The 27,377-nt window shown below is 34.5% G+C and overlaps 1 protein-coding gene across 4 annotated transcripts in view; it reads right to left on the bottom strand.

Annotated features, from left to right (window-relative positions):
- Window positions 1-27,377, bottom strand: part of ST7L (suppression of tumorigenicity 7 like) — a 76,518-nt gene that overhangs the window by 19,090 nt on the left and 30,051 nt on the right. For 2 of the 4 annotated variants that reach the window (XM_051993018.1, XM_051993019.1), the window contains exons 6-12: window positions 26,238-26,335; window positions 25,782-25,896; window positions 24,556-24,628; window positions 23,729-23,831; window positions 14,919-15,069; window positions 12,371-12,463; window positions 2,985-7,837 (exon numbers count right to left, since the gene is read on the bottom strand). In XM_051993018.1, the coding sequence (XP_051848978.1) occupies window positions 7,659-7,837; window positions 12,371-12,463; window positions 14,919-15,069; window positions 23,729-23,831; window positions 24,556-24,628; window positions 25,782-25,896; window positions 26,238-26,335 (812 nt within the window). In that variant the 3' untranslated portion in view covers window positions 2,985-7,658. Of the gene's footprint in view, window positions 1-2,984; window positions 7,838-12,370; window positions 12,464-14,918; window positions 15,070-23,728; window positions 23,832-24,555; window positions 24,629-25,781; window positions 25,897-26,237; window positions 26,336-27,377 lie in introns of those variants that run through there. The other 2 variants (XM_051993017.1, XM_051993016.1) reach the window with 2 other exon arrangements.

Below are 27,377 nucleotides of genomic sequence, written 5' to 3'. Positions count from 1 at the left end.
AGGAGATGCTGACAGATGAAGACAATATTTGAAATGTGTCTTTAAATAATCTTCCAAGTGGGGGACAGAGGGAGAAAATTATAAGTTATGGGGAAAAGGAACAAAGATTCAAGAGGCTGCTAGAGAAAATCTAGCAAACTGAGATCGAACAAGAGCTATGGATCAGAACAGAGAGGTTTAGCTAAGGCCAGTCAGGAAAATTTTGCAATGAAAAACTCAGCAAGATTACATGATTTTCTTTGTCTCTTAAAATGTTTCCATGATGTTCTTTTCTCCTTTTGTACCCCTGTCCTTTTCCAGGGATTATTGTTTCACACCCTCTCATTACTACCTTTATCCCTCACCTAAGCCATAGATCTCTCTTTTATAGTAGATACTAACAGGAAAGATAAATGCATTGTTTGGTCTGGAAATGTCATTATTTTCCCCAGCATATTCAACATCATATACCGAGGACAGAGAAAGTCAATTAAATATAAGAAACGGAATGGTCTCGGGGGTGCTATGTGGGTTACTGGGTCGGGTTCAGTCCTGTCTCACTCTTCAGGATTTGGGGTTTTCTTGGTAAAGATACTGGGTTTGCTATTTCCCTCTCCAGCTCATTTTTAATGAGGCAACTGAGGCAAAAGGGGTACAGTGACTTGCCCAGAATCACACAACTGAGGGTCAATAAGCATCTGTCTGAAGCAGCATTTGAATCCAGGTCTTCCTGGCTCCAGGCTCTTAAGGAAGTCTATCCAACCTGGCAAAAAGTGGAAAGAGCCCTTGATGTGGTGGTCACAGAGCCCAGGTACAATTCTCAGTGCTTCTAAATTACCTTAGGGAAGCTTCTTCACCTCTCTAGGATCCCAATTTCCACATCTGTGAAGTGAAGGAATTGGGATCCAATCTATAAAATTGGAATTGATGACCATTACAATTCCTCACCCTTCCAAACCCTATGACTCTATGAATTCTAGGATTCCAGTAAGAATATGATTGAAATAATTGATCAGGTTGGATAGAGAGGCATGAGAACCAGCAGAGGTTGAAAGACTGGGAAAAAAGAAGACTAAAGAACAGGTGCAGTACAAGGGAGGTTAAGAAGGTGCAAAACCCAGGGCAGGGGACTTTCTAAATTAAAATGTTGGGGTGTAGCTGTCCCAGGTGAGGATAAGGCAGTACTGCCTTAGGATGGGGCAGTACTGGTGGGCAGTTTAAGGGGAGAGGAGATGAAGGTCACTGGAAGGAAGAGAGAAACTGAGATAAGCTTTAAAAGAAATTTACCAGTGCAGTTAATAATGCAGTTAAAATAAAATTGCTAAGAATCACAACAAATAGTACGATTTTACATATATTTATAAATCAGTGATTATGAGGAGGCCCTTGCCAGTGGGGTGAGGGATGGGCAAAGTTAAATTTTAAGAAATGTAACCCCAAAAATAATAATAAAGAATCAATGGCCGTGTGCCTCTGAATAAATGAACGATTTGGAGCTCCAACTTCCCAACAGAAAAATGAGCCTACCTTTTATCGCCAGATTGTGGTGAAGATCTGAGAAACTCTGTGAAAGCACATCAGGAAAAAGGATGCTAATTGAATCCAAATGGTTTTGTATTGAGTATTTCAATGTTAACTATTCTTATGGACTTGATTCTTTTTAAAACATTATAAATTTGATCTTGAAAGAAAAACTCCATTCAAAGAGAAATCTTAAAACCATATTGAATATCCCCCTAAAATCCCATTCTTTTTTAAAAATATTTTATTTTATTTTATTTAATAATAACTTTATATTGACAGAATCCATGCCAGAGTAATTTTTTTACAACCTTATCCCTTGCATTCGTTTCTGTTCCGATAAAATCCCATTCTTTATCTCCATCCACCATCTCATTACTCTTTATACCTATGACTTTCTACTTATGACTCACAATCTGGGCTGGGCCCATTTAAAAAAAAAAGTGATGTTTTTTCCTAAAACAAAGAGTTGGTAAAGCTTCCTAATAGGAATTGTGATATAACCAATTAAGACCAACTTTACCAGGCAAAGATATCTAAAATTGTTTTGCAGTCTATCCAACCTAAAAGCCAGTTATAAAAATAATAAAGCTGCAGAAGCACAACTAATCTCCCCACTCATTGTCAGCAAGGGCACAACAGCTTGTATCTAAGTCAGTATTTGAATCCAGGACTTACTGGGATTATAGATTTAGATCATGAAAGGATCTCAGAAGCCACTGAATCTATTCCCTGAATTTTACAGTTAAGGACACTGAGGCTAGAGAGGTTAGGTGGTTTTTCTCAAGTTACCAAATAGAATAAAAACAGTATTAACAGTTTGTGGATGACCAGGAAATAAAAAGATCACAAAGGTGTTGAATGTTTTGAGGCACGATTTGAAGCCAGGTCTTCGGGACCCCAAGTCCAATGCTCCACCCCATTACACTGCTTCTCATTAAGTAATAAATAACATTAGTAAACAGCAGTTAGTCAGGAAGTTCTAAACTTGGAACATTCCCTTTAAGGGGGAAAGATAATTTTAAATATACCACTAAATAAAGAAGAGAGGTTTTATGAACAAATATTTAATGGATAATACAGATCAGGAAAAAGGGGGCACTTTTCATGAATTGTCCTATGAGGAAGGGACTCTGCTCTTTGTTTCTATGTCCATAAGGCAATAAAAATTGCACTGATTTTTTCAACTTTTCCTTAGAAGAAGGAATTTTAGGGGAGAAAGGAGAAGTAGCAGTAATGTTATGAATTCTTCAATTTAATATCTTTTTTGAATAAGAATACAGAAAAGACACTCATAGCCATACCCATACCCCTTGTCTTTGAACACTGAGAAATCCAATATATTTTGTTCCAACTCCTTAATTACCAAAGAGAATCAAAAGGATGCTAAGAGCTTGCTGATGATAAGAAAGTATTAAAAAAAAAAAGACAGTACAATAAAAAAATGAATACAAGTATCAGGGATGGAAGAAAAATTCATATAGTTGAAAATTCAGACTTGCCTCCTAGAAGGCTCATTTTATTCATAAGAATCCCACTGAAAAAACCTCTGGTACAGCATAACCTCAACAGGAAGTTACAGAACAATGCTTTCAGGAGAAAAATCTCAGTTGAAATTTTTTTAGGGGGGAGGGAAGGATGAAAACACATCATTTTTGCTATATGAATTTGCATGCAATGTAGAAATTCATTTCCAAAATAATCAATTTTCATACAAAGTCATCTGTAAGTTGTCAATTTCAGGACTGTGACACTTGCAAAAAAGGCACACATCAGTTATAGCTACTCAGGCTTTCTGAGACAAGATATTATTTTAAAAGACTCTCTACCACTTAGGAATTATCCAGATAACTTCCTAAAGTTGTACTTTGTCAAAATAGCACCATATCAAGTAAGGCTAAATGCTGGGCATAACAATGGTTTATTAAGCATACTTAATAACAATATTTACCATTTCTTCTTCCACTGGTATCTTGTCAAATAAAGCCAGGATCAAAAATTAATTTTGCTCTGGAGAAAATTATACATCCAGAAGGACCTTCTTTTAGTGACCACTCAGGGAGGGCAACACTTGGTATTCATATCTTTATTCAAAACTAAATGCAATTTTGGAAGAAAAAAGTTAATTATTTTTGAGAAGGAGTTGAAGGAGCCCAAGACAAAAATTTTACATAGAGGTTCTTTGTTAGTGTAACATTTGACCTATCTCTTTGGAAATCATACAACTTGGCTAATGCAGCCCTTAAAGAATTAATCAAGCAGATTGTTGGGCCCTGGCTACACTGGAGCTAGCCAATTATAAGTTGCTCAGAAATTCATCACTGGCATGTCCAACTATATTTTCCCACATAAAGATTAGAAGAACTATGTGGAAACGGGGCCCACTCCCTGAGCAGCATAACTATAATACAGAGTGAGTAGGACAAAAATTTAGTGAAGGGCTGCTTTGGGGGAAATTGGTCAGCATTTTATTTGGAGGGTCAGGAAATTTTTCTGATTCTCTACTTACACATTTACAGCATCTTCTTCCACAGTTTCATAGGCTTCCCCTCTTTTGCTAAATCCAAACTATGGCATTTTTAAATTCATAAACAATTCTGTCACGTGAAGAAACCTAGATCTATTACTATATTATTAGCTGGCTAGTGAGCAATAGCTGACACCTTCAATGTCTTCTCTTTGGAGTGCTGATGATAAGGAGAAGGTTCAATCAAATGCTAATGAATAAGAAGGAAGTCTGCTTTACAAAAAAGAAAAAAGGAAATCAAGGGGAGTAGGGCTGGCTTTTTAAAGGAACTTGCAGAATCATTCCTGAGGAAAAGTTCTTCTCAGATAACAGGAATCATATTACAATTAAACTACCCTTACTCTGAATTTTAATATTTAACATAGCAAGTAAGGAAAGAAAACTACTGTTTAAGGCAATCCTTCCTTTTTCAGATATTTTGGCAAAGAAGAATATCAAGTATGGTATCAGCATGTTCTGCTTCTTATCTTCTTTCTTTTTCTTTACTTGATGTTAGACGAAGTTTTCATAATATCCAAGAAAAAATTTCAGTTTTGTAAAAGTGAAGTTGAGTTCTATAAAGTACAATATCATTTAAATGAGCATGTAACATCGATCTTTTTTGGTTCGTTTTGGGGGTAATGAATTCTGTGTCATTGGAGATCTTTATGTAGAAGTTAATCATCTGGATAATCCATGTTATTTGGGATTTTTATGATTTGGACAGAGGTTAAACTAGCTGACTTCCAAAATCTTTTCCAATTCTAACATTTTATGATTTTTTTAAGTCAAAAGAATATCAAAATTTCTTAAAGACAGTTTAGAAAAAAATAAATTTTTGTAACAATTTTATAAAGCTCCAATTGGAATGAGGGAAATGAGAGATAATGTTCATGGTGAAATAAACTCACCAAGAAAAATTTTTGAAAGGTTTTCCTTGACTAAACAAGCATGCTTCAAAAACTCATCCCCAATTTCTGTTATGTTGCTCTCTCTAACAAATATCTTAAGGACTCAATGAATGCCTAACAATAGGCAGCTGCTAAATTAGGAATGAGTTGTTTCAAAAGTTCACTTTTAATTAGGCTGTATAGAATTTAATGGATTTTTCTTATAATTGGAAAGTGCTGAATGGTTAAGTTTACAGACCATTCCACAAAAGATTATATAATCAGTAAAATACCTACAGTGTTTCAAGAATAGCAAACTACCACTTCTAGAAATTTCTAAGAGAAAATCCAAGAACAGATCTTCCCTTTCTGTGTACATGCATGGGAGACCAAATTATACATTTGTATAAGAAAGATTACATTAGTATTTCTGACAGCTCTCTTCTTCCCCACCCAAAGTCAACTGAATCCAAAATCAATGGGCAGGTGAATGGGAAGAGTAGAGAAGTACCAGATAATGAAAGTGGCTCACTTCCCAGTAACTATAGGTAAATTCATAAACTGAGAATTGTATCTTGCTTAGTATCCCATCTATAACAATTAGATAATTCCCTCTAAATGACAATATCTCAGTATTAATCTAAAGCTATTTTTTGTCTTCTCACAACTTTAGAAATTTTAAGATCATATATAATCTGTATGTATGTATATATGTAAAAATCTTTTTGATAAGCCATGACCTGTAAGAATTCACTTTTTGGCAGAATACCATTTTAAAAATTACATACAAAAATCTTTTTATCAATTGAACAAAATTACAAATATATAAATATTTTAAATCAAAAGTTAATGGTGAAAAGTCTATTCTACAAGAACTAGAGGCTTTAATAGTACAAGGAATTTTTGCAGCATAGATTACTTGGCTTGATTACATTTTAATCTATAAAAGGTTTCACCTCAAAATTCGCTATTTATTCATAAAGAGAATAATGGGTGTGGATTATACGCTACCAGAAGTCTATTTAGTCCATGTGGTTCTTATAAGATCAGTGATCTTGCAGATCATGGCAGGCACTACATCCAATCTATCATAGATGGTGTAAACACTATACTCCACCCAAGCTCTTGGCTACTACTCTCAAGGGAATAAGGTCAGTTGTTCCAATATCTACAAGTCTATTCCAGATTCATCTTCTTCCTTACTGACCCAGCTACTCTTTCATATACCTAGAAACAAGTTCTCTCTCTAAGTTTCCAGGAACCCATATGCACGTTATAATCTTTCTTCAAACTGTGAAATGGATAGGATTCTCTTTGGAATCCATTCCTCTCCATGAAAAATAATGCAAGCAGAATTCTATAGAATAATCTCTTTCCTTACCCAGTAGCACTACAGGAAACAGTAACAGTGTGATCAATAAGCTCCCTTTTTATACTAAAAGGAAACAGAATAATTTGTTTCCAATCTAAATATCCATTCTTAAACAACAGTGTAGAGTCAGTCTTCTTGAGGCTTGACCAATGATCAAGTGCAAACTCAGATTCCCAGGCTAAGTGCCAGTGGCAACTTAACACATTGTGAAGCTGACCTTCAGGGAAAAGTGGGGGGGAGGGGGACCAGCAATCATAACACTGATGCTAGAGGAAAACCAGCTGATCTTTAAGGCACAGAATAGGCTGTCACTTAAATAGGTTTTAAAACCATGGAGGGGGGGGGGGGGAGGGAGGTTGAGAAAAAACAGCTGGAGGAAAAACAGATAAAAACTTTATGAAGAATGAAGGATTTTTTTTGACCCTCTCTGTTACCTCCCCCACCCCCCCAAAAAAAATTTCTGACTTCAAGTATCACTGCTGATAGAACCACTAACCTACAATGCAATATCTTTCCTTGAATCTAAACATTGGAAAGTAAGGTCTTTAATTGAGTGAAGTATCACCTTTTTCTTGATATGTTCCAATTCTTATCATCTTTTAATGTCTCCAGTGTGAAGGTGGAAAGATGTATAAGAAAATAGCAGTGGAAGACTTGAAAATGAAAAGGGTTCTGTTTTTGAGTTTTCTCTTAGCACCAATACATATTAATATATAAGGTCACTCAAAGATGTAAGATGTTATTTTTATACTTCACACATTCCAAGAACTGTATCTCTTTATCCTTGATGAAGATACTGACACCGTGAGGCATGAGTTCTTTGAACTTCAGCATACAAGCACTGCCTGGGACATAGAACCCAATGGTGATGTGTTCAAATCAGGACAGCAAATGAGATGCAGTGGCCAGGGGCAACTTTCAAGTCAAATCACATTCTGTATCCTGGGCAGCTGATCTAATCATCTTCTTGCATCACTCTGGCTATATTACTAAATTTAACTTAAATTGAGTGGATCTTAGAACTAATGATTTAGATTAAATGGAAAACCAGAAGCCTTGTTCATAAAATATGGAATTTTTTTTAAAATGCCAAACAAAACATACAATAATGGTAAGCAAGCCAAGAAAAACTGGATTGTTCTTAAGTTAGTAATGAGTGCTGTATTACTATGAAGAATGATCTATAGGGACCAACTTTATAATGTTCAGCACTGCACTCTTTCAAGTTTTTTGTTAAAGTTACAGAATCATAGGTCAAATCATCTAAGACCCAAATTTGATGGCTCCATGGCAGCAACTATACAAGACATGACTCATAATTACTCTAAATGCACATTTTTCACATCTCAACTGGATTGCACAGACAAATCAGAACAGTTTCCTGTGTGTCTCACAAATATTCTAAGCAAGTCCTTGAGACCATACTTACAGCTTTAGCAAAAACACCCATGATTTCAGGAAACTGATGGGTGAGAAGGGCAAGCATTGCTGTAGAGGAACACAGGCCTGCTGTGAAGTGAATGAAAAAAGGAAGTTCCTTCTTTGGGTAAACAGAAACATGATGAAATGCTGCAAGAAAAAAAAAGTCAGAATAATTACACATTATCCTAAAGAGTGTCTAACTTTATCTACAATTATAGCAATTTCAAGTAAAAGTAATTTTTATAAGTAGAAAAATTAAGAAGAAACAAAGAAAATTGGTAAATCCCAGGCCACATGGAAGTGTGTGTTACTGATGATTGCTGATTTTAAATGATGCAAGAATGTGTGAGTGCCAGTACTGAAGCAAGTGCCCGTGCTACGATTTCATGGGCTACAAAGCTGAAGGCCCATATTTGGCCGTCAACCCAGAGATTCCTGAAGCAACATCCAGTATTATGTGAAAGACAACCAATTCAAAGCAGTCTTAAGGATGTCAGTGATAAATTATACTTTCTTTAAACACATTTACAAGATTTAATACATCTAACTTCATTTTTTCTGTAGCTGTAATATTTTTGTATCTCCTTTGCTAAATTTACCACATGCATTACAAAACCTAACATTCTATTATAGACAGGATTAATATTCAAGGATCTACGTTATGTTCACATCAAGAAAATACTGACCATATATGAAAAATAAGAACCATCTTATAGTCTAAGCAGGATTATAGCAGCCAGGCTTCTAACATAGCAACCCATCTGTGACCTGCCTCCACCAGGCAGACATAGTATCTGGTTTCACTATTCTTTCAACCACATCCCTTATATTCCCTCTCCACTGCCATCATCCTCATTTATTATCTCTCACCTGAACTCCCCCCAAATAGCCTCCCTGACTCTGCCTCAAGTATCTTATCCCCTCAGATCTGTCCTGCATGCAAACATTGGACAAAGCTTCCTAGATAATACCTCTGAGCCCCTCACTCTCCTAGTCTAATTCTCCTAGGCAAAGACAGAACATCATATGTCCTTTAGAAAAGAGGGAACATACAGTTTTGATGTGTGCCAGTGATTCTCATAAAGTCTCCTGCATAAAGGTAGTAGCAGGGGACAGATGCCAGAACTTTGTCATAGCTATCGCATATCTATGGCTACATAGTTTTCTAAAATGTGAAGTGTTCACGCTGTGTGAAGGTCCTAATTATTTCTTTTTGGATGGCTTTCTAAAGAGAATGACTTGTCAGTCAATGTTCAGTTAATACCTCAAGATAATAGATGACTAAGAGAGAAGCACTCCCTTGGAGCCAAATTTCAGATTTCATCACTGGTTTGCACAGAAAAAATTATCAGGGGGTATTATAGAAGACTCTACTAAATATGTGAGTGAACAAAGGAAATAGTTCCAGTTTGACCTTCATTCTGAAGCTCACAAATAAATCCCAGTATGTAATAAGTCAAATCAAGGGTGAAGAAGGATTAAAAACAAAAAGTATTAAACACTTGTAGGCATTAGGATTTCATGTTATTAAAAAAAAATCTGTCTGTTCTACAAAGTCATCTGACATACAGAGACACAATATAGACAAAGAAAAAAAAAAAAAACCAGAGCATGCAACCCCACCCCCAATTTGTAAATCAGCAGGCAGCATCCATATCTGTGGAGTTAGCATTAACTCAGCCTTGCCAACAGGCATGCTGCCAAAATTGTGGCCTTACAGAGAATTCTGGTTTTAGTTATATTATTATCCAGGCCTGGCCTTATGTCTAGGAAGAGAATATAGCTATTTTCGAAGCACAATTTCAGAGGCAAGAAAGACTGCCCCCCATTGCCTTTCCTCCACATCCCTCATTGAAATTCTACAATTAGAAATTCCTTCTTTTGGCTTAGAAATTCTGATCCCAATCATTAAAATGCAAATTCCTCTGGGAATGGGAGCAACTTTAATTTCATCAATTATTTCAGTCACACGAACAACAAAAAATTTATGGAACATTTTCCATAACAGATATGCACACAAATAACTGTGCCAAATGGCAGCACTCAATAAGTCTTACAGAAGAGTTACAAAGTGATCTGGGATTCAGAGAAAGTTAGGATTATATGTTATTGAGGTGCGAGGGAGGGCCCCTGAAGAAGCTGGCATTTAAGGTATTTCAAGATTTTAAATAGGCAAAAGTAAGGGAGAAGAACAGTCGAAGCCAAAAGGCAAAGGAAGCTTGGTTTGGGGTTTAAGAAGCTTTGTTCTAAGTAATGTGAAGCCACCATAAGATGTGGAGTTGGGAAGTAACATGATCAGAAGTGAGCTTTAGGAAGCTTCATCTGTACCTAGGACAGACTGAAGAAGATCCTGGAGGCAGAGAGGGAAGGAGAAGGCAATAAGAATTAATAATGCAGCTTAGTACTTTACAAGTTTTATCTCATTTGATCCCAAAACAACTCAGTTAGTTAGGTGTTGTTATTATCCCTATTTTACAGTTGAGGAAAGTGAGATTAAATGACTTGGCCAGGGTCATACTAGTGTCGGAGGCTAGATTTGAACTCAGTTCTTCCTGCTCGCTCCAGTGTCATGAGCTGTGGTGGAAGACTATTTTAGGAGGTTAAATGGGAGGAAAAGAGGCCAAAACAATGGAAACAGAAAGAATGGAAGGTGTTTGAAGAATATTACTTTTTAAAAGAAATAAGTATAAAAACATTTTCTGTTTCTTATATTATCTTAGTATCACGAAGTACCCATCTCCTTTTCCTTCCCAGAGAGTCATTCCATGTGACTACCAGTATTTTTTTAGAGAGGGGAAAAAAAGGATTGGCACAACTGACAGATATATTGAGAAAGTTTAAAAATGTCTGCAATGTATAATGCCTGTGGACTTCCTACCTCAATGAAAGGATAGGTGGGTGTCTTCTCATAGCTCTTCATTTAAGTCCTGTTTGAGCTTCGTATTTTTATGACATTTAATTTTGGCTATTTTATGTATGGTTATTCTTTCCATTTATGTTGTTGTTTTCTTGGCTCTGCTGACTTCATTCTGCATTACCTCAGGTAGATTTTCCCATGCTTCCCTGTATTCACCATCAAAATCATCTCTTATAACACAGAAATATTATATTACATTCATGGATCAATTTTGCTTAGCTATTCCCTAGATGATGGGCATATCCTTGGTTTCCAACTCTTAGTTATCACAAAAAGTGCTGCTCTTAACTATCTTGGAATATCTGGGGACTTTGTTTTTATCAGTAGCTTTCTTGGGGTAGAAGCCCAGTCATGGGATCTCTTCAACTTTAAAAGAGAGGATTGGACACAGCAATCTCTACGTTCCCTTTTATCTCTGCTGCTAACATGAGATAATTTTGAAAGTCCCAGTTTCAGTGAAGAGTTGGCAGCAGAAGCCTTACTGTACTGAGGGGCTGCTGATGAGAAAACAGAAGCAGAAATGTCTACCACTTTTTGAGAAATTTAAAGGAGATGGATGTATAGTAGTTCTAATAAGTAGCAGGGCTTTGAAGACATGTTTCTGTGTTTTATTTGTAAGGACAGAGGCTCAGGAAAGATGCCAGTAGAAAGGGAGATATTGAAGATTCAAGAGAGAAGAGGGATAATAAAGAGAATGAGGAACAAGTAAGGGAAGCAGGAAAGGAGCACAAGGAGAAGTGGGCCTAGGATAAGAGGAGGAACAAAAATATCACATGACAATACAAATTTTTAGGTGAAAGGAAAGAAAATCAAGATATCCTACTCTCAAAAAAATTTTTTTTTTTTTTTAAGGAGACCAAGAGCTGAGAATTTCTGCTGAGAATGATAGAGTTAAACGCTTAAGGATGGTAAACAAGATCTGAATGAGTCCTATGGGATAATTCTCAGTGTGAATGAGTTTTGTAGTTTTTGTCTTTGAGGTAGATATTTATTTGTGAGGAGATTTATTTTGGGGGACCATGAGAACATTAGAGAATAGAGATAGGGCATAAAAAAAAGAAAGCTAAAAGCTATGGAAGGCAATCTTCAACCATTTCATAGCTTTTAAGAGAGTTGCTATTGTAGGACAAGTTAGGAAAGACAATCAGATGAGGATAATGAAAAGGTGCAGATTTTTTAGGGCATGGACAATTAAATTTTTGTGAGGATTCCCCTCCTCCTCCCGACTTAATCCACAAATAGTGAAAGTAACAATAACTGAATCCATGCTGCTTTAGATAAGAAAACAATCAGTCTATTACTGGACTTTACAAAACATTTTCTTCCAAAGAATATAAATTAAAGTCTACCTATATTTGAGTAGGGACACTAATGCCTGGCATAGTAAACAATCTTGTCATTCAAAAATATAATAATAATGATATTCTTTTTTTACCGCTTGTTCAATTAAACAATGCATTGTTGATTAGTTTTACCAGACTTTTTTTGTTTTCTTTTTTGTTTTTTTGTTTTTTTGTTTTAATAAGGAATGACACTTTGGGGAATGGAAGGAGAAGGATATACTAAGGAAATATAGATGGTGAAAAACCAGAAGATATCAATAATAATTTATTTTTAAAAAGACAATATTGAGGATAGTTAAGACAGCAAGTTAGATTTATACAATGCTCTGAGTTGAAATGAAAATGCTTCAAAAATTGAAGGTCAAAATTACGAAAGAAAATGTAGTTGCATAACCCAAAAAACATGAAAAATTCACTTACTGGGTAATAGTTCTCTGTCGGCTGTCTCTGTGCAGCTGGGATAAGGGTAAAATAGATGGCCTTTCTCTAATGGGTATGGAATCATTCTAAAGGCTAAGGGAAACAAAAGCAAAATATTTGCATTAATGCTGTACTTCCGTGAAAAGCTACATAGCATTCTCAAAGTAAATAAAAATGAATGAATAAAGCAGTTATTAAACACCTACTATATGCAAAGCACTACACTAAGTGTGGGAGATACCAAGGGAAGAGTAAGACAATCCCTGCTTTCAAGAGTTTCTGAAGGCAAACCATCTAAATTCATTTTGCATAATGAGAGTGACTATAACACATATCAGTATGGCAAGCAACCCATATAAAAGGTTTTAGCTACAAATCAGACCAAAAGGTCCCAGGATCCAGAAGATGTTAAGGCTTCTTTTTAAAAATGCCATTTCCACTGAAAAAACCTTATCAGTTGCACAAGTGAAATCGCTAGTCAGGGCCAAGGACTCTGGTGCAAGAAATCCATGGTCCATGTCTCCAGTGACCATGGCTGCCACACCCAGCACCTGCAGAAGTACTTGGCAGGCCCCATCTGCCCAGGGTCTAGCGTTGAGGGCACTAGATTAGAAGCACTACTTTCCCCCAAGGTTCTTGAGTTAAGGGTAATGTCTTTGCCAGTGTCTGAGAGGAGACAATGGTCAGAGGAGCAATGGAGATGATGATTTCATTTGGTTTGCCTGATAGAGATTACTTCCTGTTTCTCCCTCAGATACTTTGAGAAAGGAAGAGCTGGGGTTTTCTGTTGAGAGTAATATGACTAAGGTAAGAAGCTGGAGAGTGGGGGGAATTGGAAAAGCTTCTGTGGGAGAATTATCAATGTGAATGAATATTATAGTTCCTTTCTTTGAACAATTACTGATTTATGAAAAGACTAAGGACCACGAGGACACTGGGACACTGGGAGACAGGGAGCCATGAAACAGGGCATAGAAAGGAAAATATAAAGCTACATGGAAGACAAACTTTGACTACTTAAAGAGTCCTCTTCCTGCTGCTCCTGTAGCAAGATAGGCAAGATAACCGTGTTTTACAAAACAACCAAGCAAGTTTCACCAATTCTTCCCAACCTTGAAAAGATCAACTCTTATCCTTTACTTATTTAGTACTTTACATTTGCTTTCTGGGATTATTTTCCTCACTTTGTGGGCAGCTGACTTTATTCCAAAGAGACTTCTACATGTGATTCCTCAGGTTACAGCTAAAGAAGCCCATCAACAGAGTTGCTTTTGATCTTGGTTCACCTCGGAGCAAGCTCTAATAGTTTCTCTAAGGAGTTGTGCATAAAATGGGAAGTGTTAAAAAATTGTTGTAGACTCCTTGTAAGGGCCTCAATTCAGCTAAGTCTTTCCTTTAGTCAATACTGGGAAGTGTTGACCTTATGGGCTTTTATGGGCTACTGGCCATTGAGTATCTTTTTTTAAATATGGATTTAATTTGATATGGATAATGCTTTTAAATATCTTTCACTTACACCATTTTGTATGTTACCAAGTACAACAGAGTAAATGATATGTTCAAAGTTGTAAATTAAGTGAAAAAATTAATGAGTCATGATTATTCATGAAAAAATGAATAATATTATGGTGAAGTTATAGGAAAGAAGAATGAAAAGAAAGTTATACTTTATTACTTATTCTTATTCGATTTTCCGAATGAATGTTTAAAAATAAAACTGTAGTTTCTGAAGGCAAACCATTTGAATTCATTTTGTATAATGAGAGTGACTATAAGAATTCCAAATGCTAAAAAACAGGTATTTAATTATATATCTATACTTTCTGGTCTATTTATTACCTAAGAAGCTTAAAAAAAAAAAAAAAAACTTAGCTCCATAACTTCTTGCACAGAAATTCTTAAAATAATTAAATAAACATGGAAAAGTCTGGTAAAGTGTCCTACGCTTCTCAATGTAGACTGCTACCCTACCATGTCCTAGCAGAAAATTTCATGAACTTTGTCCAAAAAACAAACAAACAAACAAACCCAAAACAAAATCCTCTAGGGAAAAGCCTTACCAACTGAGCTGAACTGGTCCTCAATTGATAGACATAACTAACATCTGTCAAGATCCAGTCTTGAAGTCTGGATAGCTCAGTGGGACCTGTCAGAGGTCGATCTCTGCTTACACTGTTTTTGAGAGCCAAGAGTCACCTCCAGGCCATGATGAGACATTAGAATAGGACCTGACATGGAGATCTGCAGAAGAGTTCCCTATAACCATATACTTTAATATATGTTTGCATAGTATATCACTACATCTAGCTACCTGCATTTTCCTGGTTAAGATTGCAGCTTCTGTCCCACCCCAAATGTGGCATCAAGATAAGTGAATTAAGCATTTCCAGTAACAAACCAAACATAATAGTATTGAGTTCACTTTGAAACTAATCTGAACAACAAAGCCTTAAGGAAGCTAACACAATCTCATTAAAGCAGACTGCTTGTGAATGCTGTGAATAAAGTCAGAGAGATTAGCTAGAAGAGTTGGAAAAAGAATACTTACTGCCTTCCCACGTACACTGCAACAGATTAAGGGCACCTTCTATTCGCTTCCAGTGCTGAAGATGAAAGAAAGCATAGGCAACTGCCTCACTGTCCCCCCGTTTCAGAATATGTTCTGGGGGTAATATTAAACTTTTCATTTCAAGTAAGTACTGGAAGAATAACACACACAAAGACACACAAGAGAAGAAAAGAAAGTGAAGTTATCTGGATTAGACCCAAACTTCACAAAAACACAGATCTCAAAATGTTAGGAAGCTTGTCTGCTATAATGAAATCTCTGGGTACTTTGAGTGACAGATTCATGATAAGGCCGAGGATCCAGAAGAGCAGTGTGGGTATGTTAAATACTAATTTAAAAAACCACACACACATACACAAGATTCTCAAAGTTAATAATATTCTCATTGGCCACAATAATGACAAAAGGAATAAAGTTTCCCCAAGATTAAAATTGAAACAGAAGCTGAGAAAGTCAGTTGACAAATAATTTCCCCATGAACACCCCTGAGAAAAACAAAAATGAAGATGTTAGCAACATAATAAAACAAAAATTTTACAAAGTACTATGCTGGGGAACACTGCACAGAGAGAACTTTTCCTTTTTTCCTCTTATTCCTGAATTTTCAGGAAGGACAACTAGAATTAATAAGTGTTGCCAAACTTTATTCTGAAATCCATCTTTTACTCTAACATAAAAACCCTTCTTTGTCATTAAAATCATTATCAAAAGCAGAGCAATAATGGATAATGTATTCATCAACCATACTGAAATGAAGATGGAAACTGAAATGTCCACTTGAACATATGTTATCTTTATTATCCATGATAATACCATTCAATATTATTTAGCTGGCCAATCTGGCTTTTCTCCATTCAGGCAGGGCTCTGACTGAAATGGGTTCAGAAAACTCTCATTGGTTATAAACAATCTGATACTGAATTATGAGTCATAATAGCCAAACCACACTAGCTTGTTATAAAATGCAAGGGAAAAAGTTCCTACTTGCAGATGTGTTGCATAAGAAACATATTCTTTCACTTCAAATCAACAGTGTGGTTCCCATGGTTTTTATAAAGGCCAAAGTAAAAAGGACAGAAATCCAAGAGAGAAATTTGCAAAACTGAGATTCTATAGTCCTGTAATGCATGTTAGTTGAGAACAGTTTCAAAAAATTTTAAAGGAGACCATTAAGTCTTGAATTATAAAATGCTTCTAATATATGCACCTAAATGCACAGCTCACTTCAATCAACTAAATATATATAAATAAATTTTTTTCCAATTTGTTTATGAAATAGTCCTCTTAGATAATGACTATGCTTAATCCCCACCTTTAATCATTTTTGCTCTAGATGTTTCTGACTCTCTCCTCAAAGTGTAAGAATGCAGCCTGCTCATCAATTTATTTCAGCAGATGTCACAAACTATGAGATTATTTACTAATCCAGTTTGGGGACTTAACATTTCTCATTCAGTTTCTTAAAGGAATGCAGCAAAGGTTGTGCCCTGGTCAAGCAAAGCCCATTTGCTGCCTGGCTGGGTTCTCTCTCTTAGTGCCTTGGGCCTATACTTGGGAGGGTAATATTCTTTCTAATCCCCTTTAATCCTCTTCCATTTTTTTTTAAACATAGTAAAAGATCACTCACACCAGGCGGCTGTGGGAAAACTGGCTCAAATATCTGACCTCTGACATGACTCCTTATGCTCTCTGTGCTGAATGTGCCACAAGTGCACTAAGTGCTTCAATAGGAAGTGCTCACACTCGCCATGCGCATGCACATGCACACACGCACACACACACACACACACACAATACTGCAATCACAGGAAAACCTCTACCTGAAAATAACAAATATTTAATATCTTAATTTTGAGACCTATTTAACACAGAGGAATTTTCCATTAAAGCTCATTTTACAAATACCAGCTCACATGGAACTGTAAAAATATTGCAATTATCTTATATTTACACTACTGAAGATTTTAGTTTATTATTAACTAAAACCTTGGATTCCAAATGTTGTACATAGCTACAGAGAATACTGCTAGACATTCACTTGAACCAAGGTATTAGAATAATTTTTATCTTATTAAAAATCATTTGAAGAGTCACAAGAAATACTTTCTCAACATAATAATTTGTTTAATAATTCAAATGATAAAAGCACTCAAACATATATGAGATTTTTTTCTTTTGTTCAGACCTGCTATTTCATAGATATAGAAAAATCCCAGGCAGGAAATTTCCTCCAGCAGCTTTTCTACAACTTAACAGATTTAGAGAGTTACATGGCCAATTGGTATTAGGGAATAGGACTTGAATCCTGGTCTTCCAAACTCAATCGCTCTATCTACAACCTCATATGTGTATCTACATACACACATGCAAACTTATAAAACATATTTGTGAGAAAATAAATCCATGCAGTTCCCTAGGAAAACAAATCTGCAATTTTTAAATTTTTCCTTGCAATAATTTATTGACATATTATCAAATTTTGCCTAATGATTCAAATTAAAATATTTTATACCTTTATCACAAATGAAAATTTTATATTATTCTAAGCTTTTAAAAAGTTGATCTAAAATTCAAGAAAAATTCTCCACTTAACTGAAAATGTTGGAAATAAAAAATGATGTTATTTCATTCCATCTCTTACCTAATTTCAAATTGTATATCTAATCCAATCATCCCAACTAACATTTATTAAATATCACTATATGCAAGGCACTATGCTAGGCACTGAGGATACAAAGATAAAAAAAGAAATAGCCTTAGCCTTTAAGAAGCCTACATGCTACTGAGGGAATATAAAATGTACACAAGTTATTAAATACAAAGGACCAAAATATAATCCTACTTAAAGAAGTAGGGATCACCAAGAATTAGGAAGCTAGGAATTTTAAGAGGGGGAGATGAAAATAGAGTGAATTCTAGACATGAGGGGACAGCAGACGCAATTTCATAGAGTCAGGAGATAGCATGTACTATTCAGAAACAACTGATGAGAAGAGAGAGCTCTTTAAAAGATGGGATATGAAATCAATTGGGAGGAATTTGCAGCAGTAAGATAGAAGAGGTTTTAATATCATACTATAGATTTTATATCTTAACCTAGAGGGAACAGAGTATCACTAAAGATTTTTGAATAGGAGAAAGATTTATGTTTTAGGATGATCAATCTGGCATGACAGCAATGTAGAAATTATTTGGAAAGGGGAGAGAAGATAAGCCAGATGAACAAATGTAAGAGGCTACTGCAATAATCAAGACAAGATTTGAAATTATGGATTTCCTTGAGTATCATAACCATGTTTTTTGTGTGTTTCTGCAACACCCAATATACTACTTAACACATGGTACTTACTCTGTTTATTAGCTAACTCATTCTAACATATATAGCTGAAACTTTAGGATTCTTTACTAAATTATTTTCCCAATAATCTTGGATTCTTGAAGGTTACCCCAGGAGAACATAAGTTCTGCTAGAAAGCTAGAAAACCTTCAAGTACAAGTCTAGTGATGGATTATGTTTCTGTTGTTGGAGGAACAACCTAATTATATACAGAGGTGTAGCACTTGGAGTTTGGTAACCTGTTAATGAACTTTGCTGGTCACAGAATTGTAGTAAAAAGACCAGTCAGTCACTAAAGCAAAGAGGATGCTGTGAAATTATCGATACTGTATTCACACCAATGAAACTTAAGATTCCTAAAGTACATTAAGAATTTTCCAACTATGTGTGCAAAACAGAAGCCATTCCTTCATCATGGTATAGTAGAAAGAATGATGGATTTCAAGAGGATTGGAATTAAAATTCTGAGTCTATCACTAATTTGTGTGACATTAAGCAAAGTCACCTAAGCCCTCTGGGTCTTTATTTCCTCAACTATAAAAAAAGATTTGCCTAGTTGCTTCTCTGATTCCTTCCAATTCTTAATCTATAATTGTATGATTTAAATGTTTGTTTAATTATTTTACTTTAAAATGAATATGTATAAAAAAGGGTAAAAGCTCAATGAAAAATAAGAAATAAGCACAAATTAGAAATGCTATTATATTTGTTTCATGTTCAACTGGAAGTATATGCAATCCAGAAAAAGATAAAATAAGAATATCTTTTAATAAAGTAACAAAATGAAAAGCTAAGCTAAAAAAATTGGCTCTTTTAAAGCAATAGGTCAATCGAACTCTCAAATTAAACAGGTTGTCACAGAAATCTGTTTCTGTCAGAAAGCAAATATCTCCTGGAACTTATTTATACTGGTCACAGGGTTAGAGTAACAAGGTGATACAGTGTTCTGATAATTACCTTTATGATAAAAGCTCTAAAATAATACCTATTATTATGCTAAAACTAACTCTAAGTTTGTTATGCTTTGATCTTTATAATTTATTTTAAAGATCACCTTATATCTACCCCCAGCTCTATAACTTGCAATGGTTTGGCCAACTGCAATAAAATTTTGAACTGAAGTAATGATAATGCTCTATAATCTTCTTCCTTGTAAAGGCAGAGGTTAAAGACAAATCTGTCTGAGAGCATCTGAAATTAAGTTGCTTTGCTCTTGATCAGTCATGCACACAAATGCCAATTTCTCTCTGCAATTATCATTCTCAGTGCACATTCTATGAAACTGGACAAGCGAGCTGAAAACAGAGAGCCACGTGGCTCTGTATAAGGAGCAGCTGCTATACCTATCCTCAATAGCCTCAAGACATAGGGGCTATGATCCTATACTGAAGGGAAGGCAAAGGGAGGCATCATCCACTCAATATGTATATCTGACATTTTAATTGCCTTCATTGTTTGGATAACAGGGACACTCAAGCAGCCAGAAGCAGGTTCCACTGGCCCTGTGTGTGGATCAGCATCTATAACCATCTTACCTCTCGTTATTCCTTCATTCATGATCTCATCTTGTCCCCCTTGTAATTCTGTGCTGCTGTCGGACAGGAATTCTGGCTAGTGAAGCAGGAACTTGATAGAGCCCTCATGATTAAAAGCATGGGCTATGATCTGGGGTGTATACAACGTCCTGAAGGTTTCAAAGTGCTACAGACTAACCAGAACAGACTTTATATTCTACATATTTACTTATTATTTTAAAAATCCCTTTGCAACTATAAAAGCCCCAGGCAAAGCCAGCTTTCTTGCCAGCACCAGACTAAAAGCAGTTTTATTATTAAACAAGAAATTAAAAAAAAAAAAAGGCGAAGAGAAAAATGTACTCCTGAACACAAATTCAAGACATGGATATTTTCAAAACAAGTCCTCTTTCTTTTGACTAATCTGCTTAACTACTATATGTTACATAACTTGTTGTACATTTTGATTTCCACATTAGAATGTAGGCACCTTGAAGACAGGAACTGTTTTTACTTTTACTTTGTATCTCTAATGTTTGGCACATAATAAATATTAAAAACTTGTCAACTGTTGACTACATATATTCTGTAAAACATAAACAAGGTTTCCTCAGGATATCATCAGGATTTAAACAAGTTAATTCCTATCTGTCTTGAAAGCACAACTTGGCATTTATGGGGAAACAGAACTGCTCAGGCAAGAAAAAGAAAAGGGACAATCAGATGAGCATACTAGGGAGGAAGCAATGCTCTTCGGTGACAATCAATCCAGGTAATACAAAAATAGGAAAACTTTCAATGAGACACTCTTATTTTTAGTCAGAGTAGTTGCACTGGAAGGAACCCTTTTGTATGTCATGGACCCATCCCTCTGGCAATCTGGTAAAGCCTATGGCCCACTTCTCAAAAGAAAGATTTTAAAGGCACAAAATACCTAAGGTTACAAAGGACAATAATTATAATGAAATGCAGTTACCAAAATATTTTTTAAAACCAAGTTCACAGATTGTGAATCTAGGCTAATCTCTACTTTTTATAAAGAAGGAAACTGAAGCCTAGGAAGATAACAAATACTTCAGAAAGATGTCAGCTTTATTTATGTCTCTGGAGGTTTCATAATCTAACACTATAGCTGATATTTCCATTCTTAGCAATGCATGTACAAAGGATAACTAAAAATCTTAACAGTATTAAAAGATACTTTATATTCAAAACTTGGAGAACAGAAACTTATGGCTAGTGGAAAGGAACATGAAAAAAGTAAATAAGATCATAAGTAACATTTTGGAATCTTTTGTTCTAAAGGTATTTCAGAGTATGAGACAGACACCCATACATATAGAAGTGCCTAGATATAGCAGGCCTGAAAGCAGGAAGATGAATTAGAATTTCTGGAGAACTAAACTGTAAAAGGCTTCCCCAATCTGCCTGAACATAAAATACATATATAATAATAATATACATAAATTGCATAATCAAATAAAAAACTAGAATACTAATTGGTATAAACAGAATATTCAAACTCCAAACCAAGATCACAAGGTTATCATAACTGTTGGGTACTGAAATTTACTAGGAAGAATCAAAGGTCTGTACAAACAATCAATATTAATGAAATACCTAAAAGAAAATGCATAGCCTGGAGAAATTTATGTGATCTTTCTCCATTGCACTTCTAATAGTTTCCAGCTTTAACAAATTGCACAGCACTAGACCTACAGTCATTCCTATTAGAGTTGTATGGAAAGCTGCCAACAAACATTCTCTGCTAAATCAACTTTATCCTTTGTCATTTTACTGTTATGTCTCATATGATAATTTATGCCAAATTTGCATAAAAAATTTGTAAGAAGAAATGAAAAGGCTTTTTAAAATGTTGAAAATGTCATTGTTCATTAGGTTAAAGAAGTTATCATGATCCTCTACAGAGGTTGCAAAAGAAGCCCCTCCCTAAAGTCCTTTATGTTTGCTTGGCCCTAGCTGAGAGTTAGGAATATAGCATGACAAGGGGGAAAAAAGAGAGAGAAGCCTGAACATACTTCATCAATGTATGACTGTAGCAAAAACAGATAGCCGCAAATTCCAGAGCTGTGTCAGTTCATATAACGTTAATGTTATTTAAGTGGGACACTGTCCAGATTGTAAGGACTCAGAGTTTCTCAGAAATACCTTAATGAATGTTCTATTTGATAGGGTTCAGTATAAGGATTCCACCTTTTAAAAATAATGTTATTTTGTAGCACAATTCAACTTTTAATTGAGCATAATCATAAAAGTTGGGTCATCACCTCATCTATTATTCAAGAAAGTCCCCTCTTCCCATCAGGCCATTTGTTGAACTGGCTAAAAAGTACAAGCTGTTTTGTTTTTAATAAATTACTAATGAAAATTATTTTTTAAGTAAAAAAAATTAAAGCAAGGCTTATTACTGAAAATCTTAAGGAAAATATCTCTTCAATGCAATTTACAAAAATTTTTACATTTTTTACAAAAAATGTTTAACAACTTAATTTTATAAGTTATAAGATGACTATATTTTTCTTCAACTAAAGTGGTGTTAGCTGAACAGCTTTCTAAATGGCCTAATGGACTTTACCTAATTGGAAGTGTTTTCAATAGCTATTCTATTTGCCTTCCCATATAAAAAAAGCCTTTTTTTTGGTATCACTATTATCAATAGCAATACTAAAATACATTACTTTTTTCATTAAAAACATTAAGATTATTAGTTTTATATAATGAAGGGATAAATTTATCAAGGTACAAAAATACCAAGTGATTAGTGCTAAGACAATTATTTTCTAGGCAATTCTGACTAATACTGCTTATCTTCACATGAGTTTATCATTTATTAGTAATTGCATTTGTGCATAGCACTTTAGGATTTATAAAATATTTTCCCAATAATAACTTCACAAGGGAGGTAAGAATAGTATTATCATCTAACTCCATCTTACAGATAAAAGAACTGACACTGAGGTTATCATACAATTTGTGTCAAAATCAAATTTAAAGCTTAGCTCTGCTGACTCCTAAATCAAGCACACTGTTAGTATCTCATGTTATAGGCTCTGCCTATCTGCCTAGGGGCAGTTGGCCAACAAGGCTCTAAGTAAAGGCCTCATATCTGTATACTCTGTTTTTGGAAATTATTTCTTGATGATTAATCCCTTTAGAGTTTTTCAGTTTCCAAGTTCCATAATCTTATCTTGTATTATACTTAACTGCAACTAAAACTTTTTCTCAATATAATAGACAGTGTTTATTTTTAAAAAATTTTTAAGAATTTTTAATATGTCTTAAAAAATGACAACCAATATTCAATGGTAGGTGAGAACACATAAATATTATTCAATAAACCATGCTGATCGGGTGTGTAACAAAGAAAAATGAAACTGGTACACAGTTTCATCAGGGACTACACAAACATCAACTCAGCGGTTCTGGGAACTTCCACATCTGTTTCCTATCATTGATTATTTTAATCTATTTGTCTCCAGTCTTTGTCCAGCTCAGGTCCAAAACTCAGGCATTTGTCTAGAAAACACTCTTACAGTAAAACACAGGAAATTTGATTTAATGATTCAAAATATGAATGACCCTCCTTTAAACCATGCCATTTGACTATTTCTTCCCTAAAGCTATAGTGAAAGCAACAACTAACTGAAGAAATATACTTTAGACTACTATGATAGCAACCACCAACTCTAATGTGATTATTCCTATTGATTTTTTATAAATGTTCTTAATAGCCTCTTAAATCGAATGAGAAAAAAAACAAGGTAGAGTAGTTAAGACTATTGAACCAGAAGCTAGAAGATCTAGCTTTTGATCCAATATCTGCCATTGACTTTATAATCTTAGGTAAGATTGATATTTTCATTAAAAAAAAAAAAAGCCAAAAAACTGGAATACTAAAAGAAAAGAAGCTTGCTTACTTTTGGAACATGAGGGTTAAACTCCACTGCTCTATGAATTGCTTCCACAGCATTAATTTCTGCAGTGCTCAGTCCTCTTCTAGATGCTGTTTCTGGAGAAAATCTGGAAGGAGTAGAGAAGTAGTTGTGGGGGAGAAACAATTCAATTGAAAAAAACTATTAAAGAAAAAAATAATGAAGAATTACGAGTTAGGAACAAAATTCAATGTTCCAAAATTGAGAAGTTTCTGGTGACTGATTTCTAATATATAATAGATATATAGTATTAATATATAATAATAAAATAAAACCACTTAGTTCAATATATATAGCAAGGAAGAAGAGGAAACAGAAATCTTCAAACATATTTGAACTATCATTGATGCAGAAACACTTAGAAACCAAGTTAGATCCTTTGGGAAGGATAAACAGAAAAGCTATAGAGGAACATCCACAGTTCTACTACATAAAAAGAAGACCTCTACCAAGTTTTCACCTGAAAGGAATGCAGGCAAAAGAAAATTTCCTTTCATTTAGCAAGATGACATTCAAAAATACATTCAGAACAAACAACTAAGGGAATTCAAAACTGCCCATATTCCATATAAACTCGGGGAAATAGTATGTGATATTTTATTCCAATATATAAAATGTGTAATTAAGGAAGAACATTATCAATGCTCATAGACTTGGCCATAGAGTTCCAAGGCCTGAGTAATGATTAAGATAAAAACAACTTTAAAAGGAGCATTGTTTTCAAAATCAGCAAAGAATGAAAATTAATGTTCTTATATTCAGGTCTATAGTTAGTATCTTCTCCAGATGCTCTAAATTGCACAGCTACTCACCTATCTGACACAGTCCTAGTCTTCAATAGTGCTGCTGTGTAACAAATTGCTGCTGACTTTGGAAGACTGATATCTATAACAAAAATTTCCAAAATCAGTGAAATCAAATTAAATTGTTTAAGAAAAATAATTTCAAAAGTATGTCTATACACATATCTCTAAACACATTACATAAATTTCATAACTTTTTTTTAATGTTAAAGTTGACTTACAAAAAGTTAAAAGTTCTGGTACCATAAAGTGGTAAAAATCATTACTTAATAAAATAAAATAAAAATCATTTCTTTAATATTCTCAAAGCTCTTAAGTGAAATTAGCAAATACAATACAAAAGTAATGAATTTTTTATTTTTTCCAAGAATAGAACAGAGAAATTCTATAACATGACAGTATGAGAATACTGAATAAAGATTTCAGAACACAGGGCAAATCTCAAATCCTGGGTTTTCTCTAGTATCAGCTCAGTTTGATTTCTTAAATGCAGTCCCCAAACTTGTCTAGTATATGTACCCCAAGCAAGCCAAGCATCTGGTAAGTAACATATGGAAAGGATTTCTCACAAATTTCTTCATGAGCGTGCATCATTCTGAAGCACTTCTTAAGTGTTCCAGATGTTTAAAAGAAATAAACTTCTCTCTCCAAATATAACACGTTCAAACTTTCCAAGTCAATAGGCAAAAAGGAACAGGTCACAAATATTTCTAAGTTAATCGTGAAAAATCTACAACAGAACAGGTGTGGTAAGCAATAAGGTGCTCTGATCCACTGAAAAGCATGTCCAAGGACACTATGATGAATGATGTCAGGCTACTTTTAGCTCATGGTTTACAAGAAGACACCTCACAGTAGATCTGTTCATGTCTCCCAATTGGAAGAACAGTTAGTGTAGGTTTCTGTAATAATTCTTACAACTCCTTAGTGAGGTGAACTGGAGCAACTATTTCATAGGAACAAAACCAGGGTAACTTGCAGGGTAAAAGGCAAGCTTCTCAGATTCCTGATTCATTTAAAGAGCTGGGTGAGAAGAAGACACTTTCTAGTGACCCATGACACTCTGCACTTGATGCTACCATTAATGAAGTACATCAGAGGAAAGAAATAGGAAATCTGAGAATCCTTCTGGACCCCAGTGTTTCATAAACATTGTTGTTAAACTGTCTGATAGATACAGTGAGAGGAAAAAAAATCTAATTGTTAGGTAAAAGTGTTAGGCAAACACCACTTACCATCATATTTTGCTAGAACTGCCTGAACATCTGCATAAGCCTGTAATTCTAGAAGGGATTCTAGGAGATTTTCATGGATGTTCAACATACTAAGAGGAGGAAACTCTTTCATTAGCTGCATATTAAAGAAAAAAAATTAAAACAAGGAACATAGAAGTTTTTTTGTAATTCAGCAAAATAATAACATATTGTCTCTTCCTAGCTGAATGTAAGCCCCTTGAAGGCAAAGACAGCTTCACTTTTGTTTCAGTCTCCAGTGTCTAGAACTAGAATATGCTTAACAGATATTTATTAAATTGAATTTGAAGAAAAGAGACTCCAAAACTTGATAAGATATATTCCATACACATTCTAAGTCAATTAAATAACAGTGATACAACTAAAAATTTACAACTTGTTGAAAATGGTTTTAATTTCTAAAAGACAATTATCAGTACAATCTTCAAAATTACTCACATCTCTCATTATTTTTACTGCTTCTTTTATTCTTCCTAATTTTCTCGCACACATTGCTAGTCTTCGCTTAATATAAACCAATACATTAGTGTCTCTTCCTAAATGAAAGAAAAGGATGATTGAATATCATTATCAACTTAAATTTTATTTATATTATCTGATATTTCTTTACTTATGCTAGAAAACATAACCAAAATAAAAGTGTACAATTTATGTCTCTACAATAATTGGCCAACAATAATACAATGCAAAGTCTGAAGTATATGTGCATGTCACAAGTTCATATTTAAGACTCACAGAAAAAAAGCATATATTAATTGAGAAAAGCAATATTAACTCACTATTTTATATTTCTACTTAAATAACAGTATTATTATAATTTTTACTGTTGTTTTGACTGGCTAGCTACGAGATTCCAAAATAAAATTTCCATGGACAATTAAACTTAAAAAAAAGCTGCCAATGGCTAACAAACTCAAACAATTTCTAGAAATCATTTTTAAAATGTTTCTGTAACTATCTCATATTCACATTTGAGATTTTACAAGGATAAATAACATGATACTTTTTAACAGATGCAATTTCATTAGTTCCAGCCTGCAAAATTATAAATTCCCACAGTTGTGTGTTCTAACAACATGCAGTAATGAAACATACTGTATATATCAATATTTAGCCTAGAGAAAGGACATTATCCAAACCTGAATTTCCACAAACAAAAAGATTTAGAACTTAACTGCTAACAGATAATGCAATATATAAACATTTCAATTTATTGTCCACTAACTGCCAAAATCATGAAACTGAAGCCCTCTGGCCACAAGAAGAAGGCAGCAGTAGTACTGTTGCTCCTAATGTCTCTGGTAAAAGTGCCTTTCTATGGAAAAAAAGGAGGCCTCAGTTTTTGTGGTTCACCAAAGGAACATCTCAAGCACTTCAAGGAAAATTTCAGAAACAATTAATACAAAGCAGAAGGGTGGGTATTATGCTGAAAATTTATTAAAATGAATTCATCTATATCCCATTTCAGTTTCCTGGCCCAAATTGTAGACATCCAAAGTCTGACCTCCTTTTATTTGACAGATGAACAAAGTAACATGACATTACTAATAAGAAAACTCGAAAATACAGAATATAGAA

The sequence above is a fragment of the Antechinus flavipes genome, chromosome 4 (assembly GCF_016432865.1).
Source record: "Antechinus flavipes isolate AdamAnt ecotype Samford, QLD, Australia chromosome 4, AdamAnt_v2, whole genome shotgun sequence".
In the NCBI taxonomy this organism is placed as follows: domain Eukaryota; kingdom Metazoa; phylum Chordata; class Mammalia; order Dasyuromorphia; family Dasyuridae; genus Antechinus; species Antechinus flavipes.
Note: the sequence above shows the minus strand (reverse complement) of the source record. Positions and strands in the feature narration are given on the sequence as shown.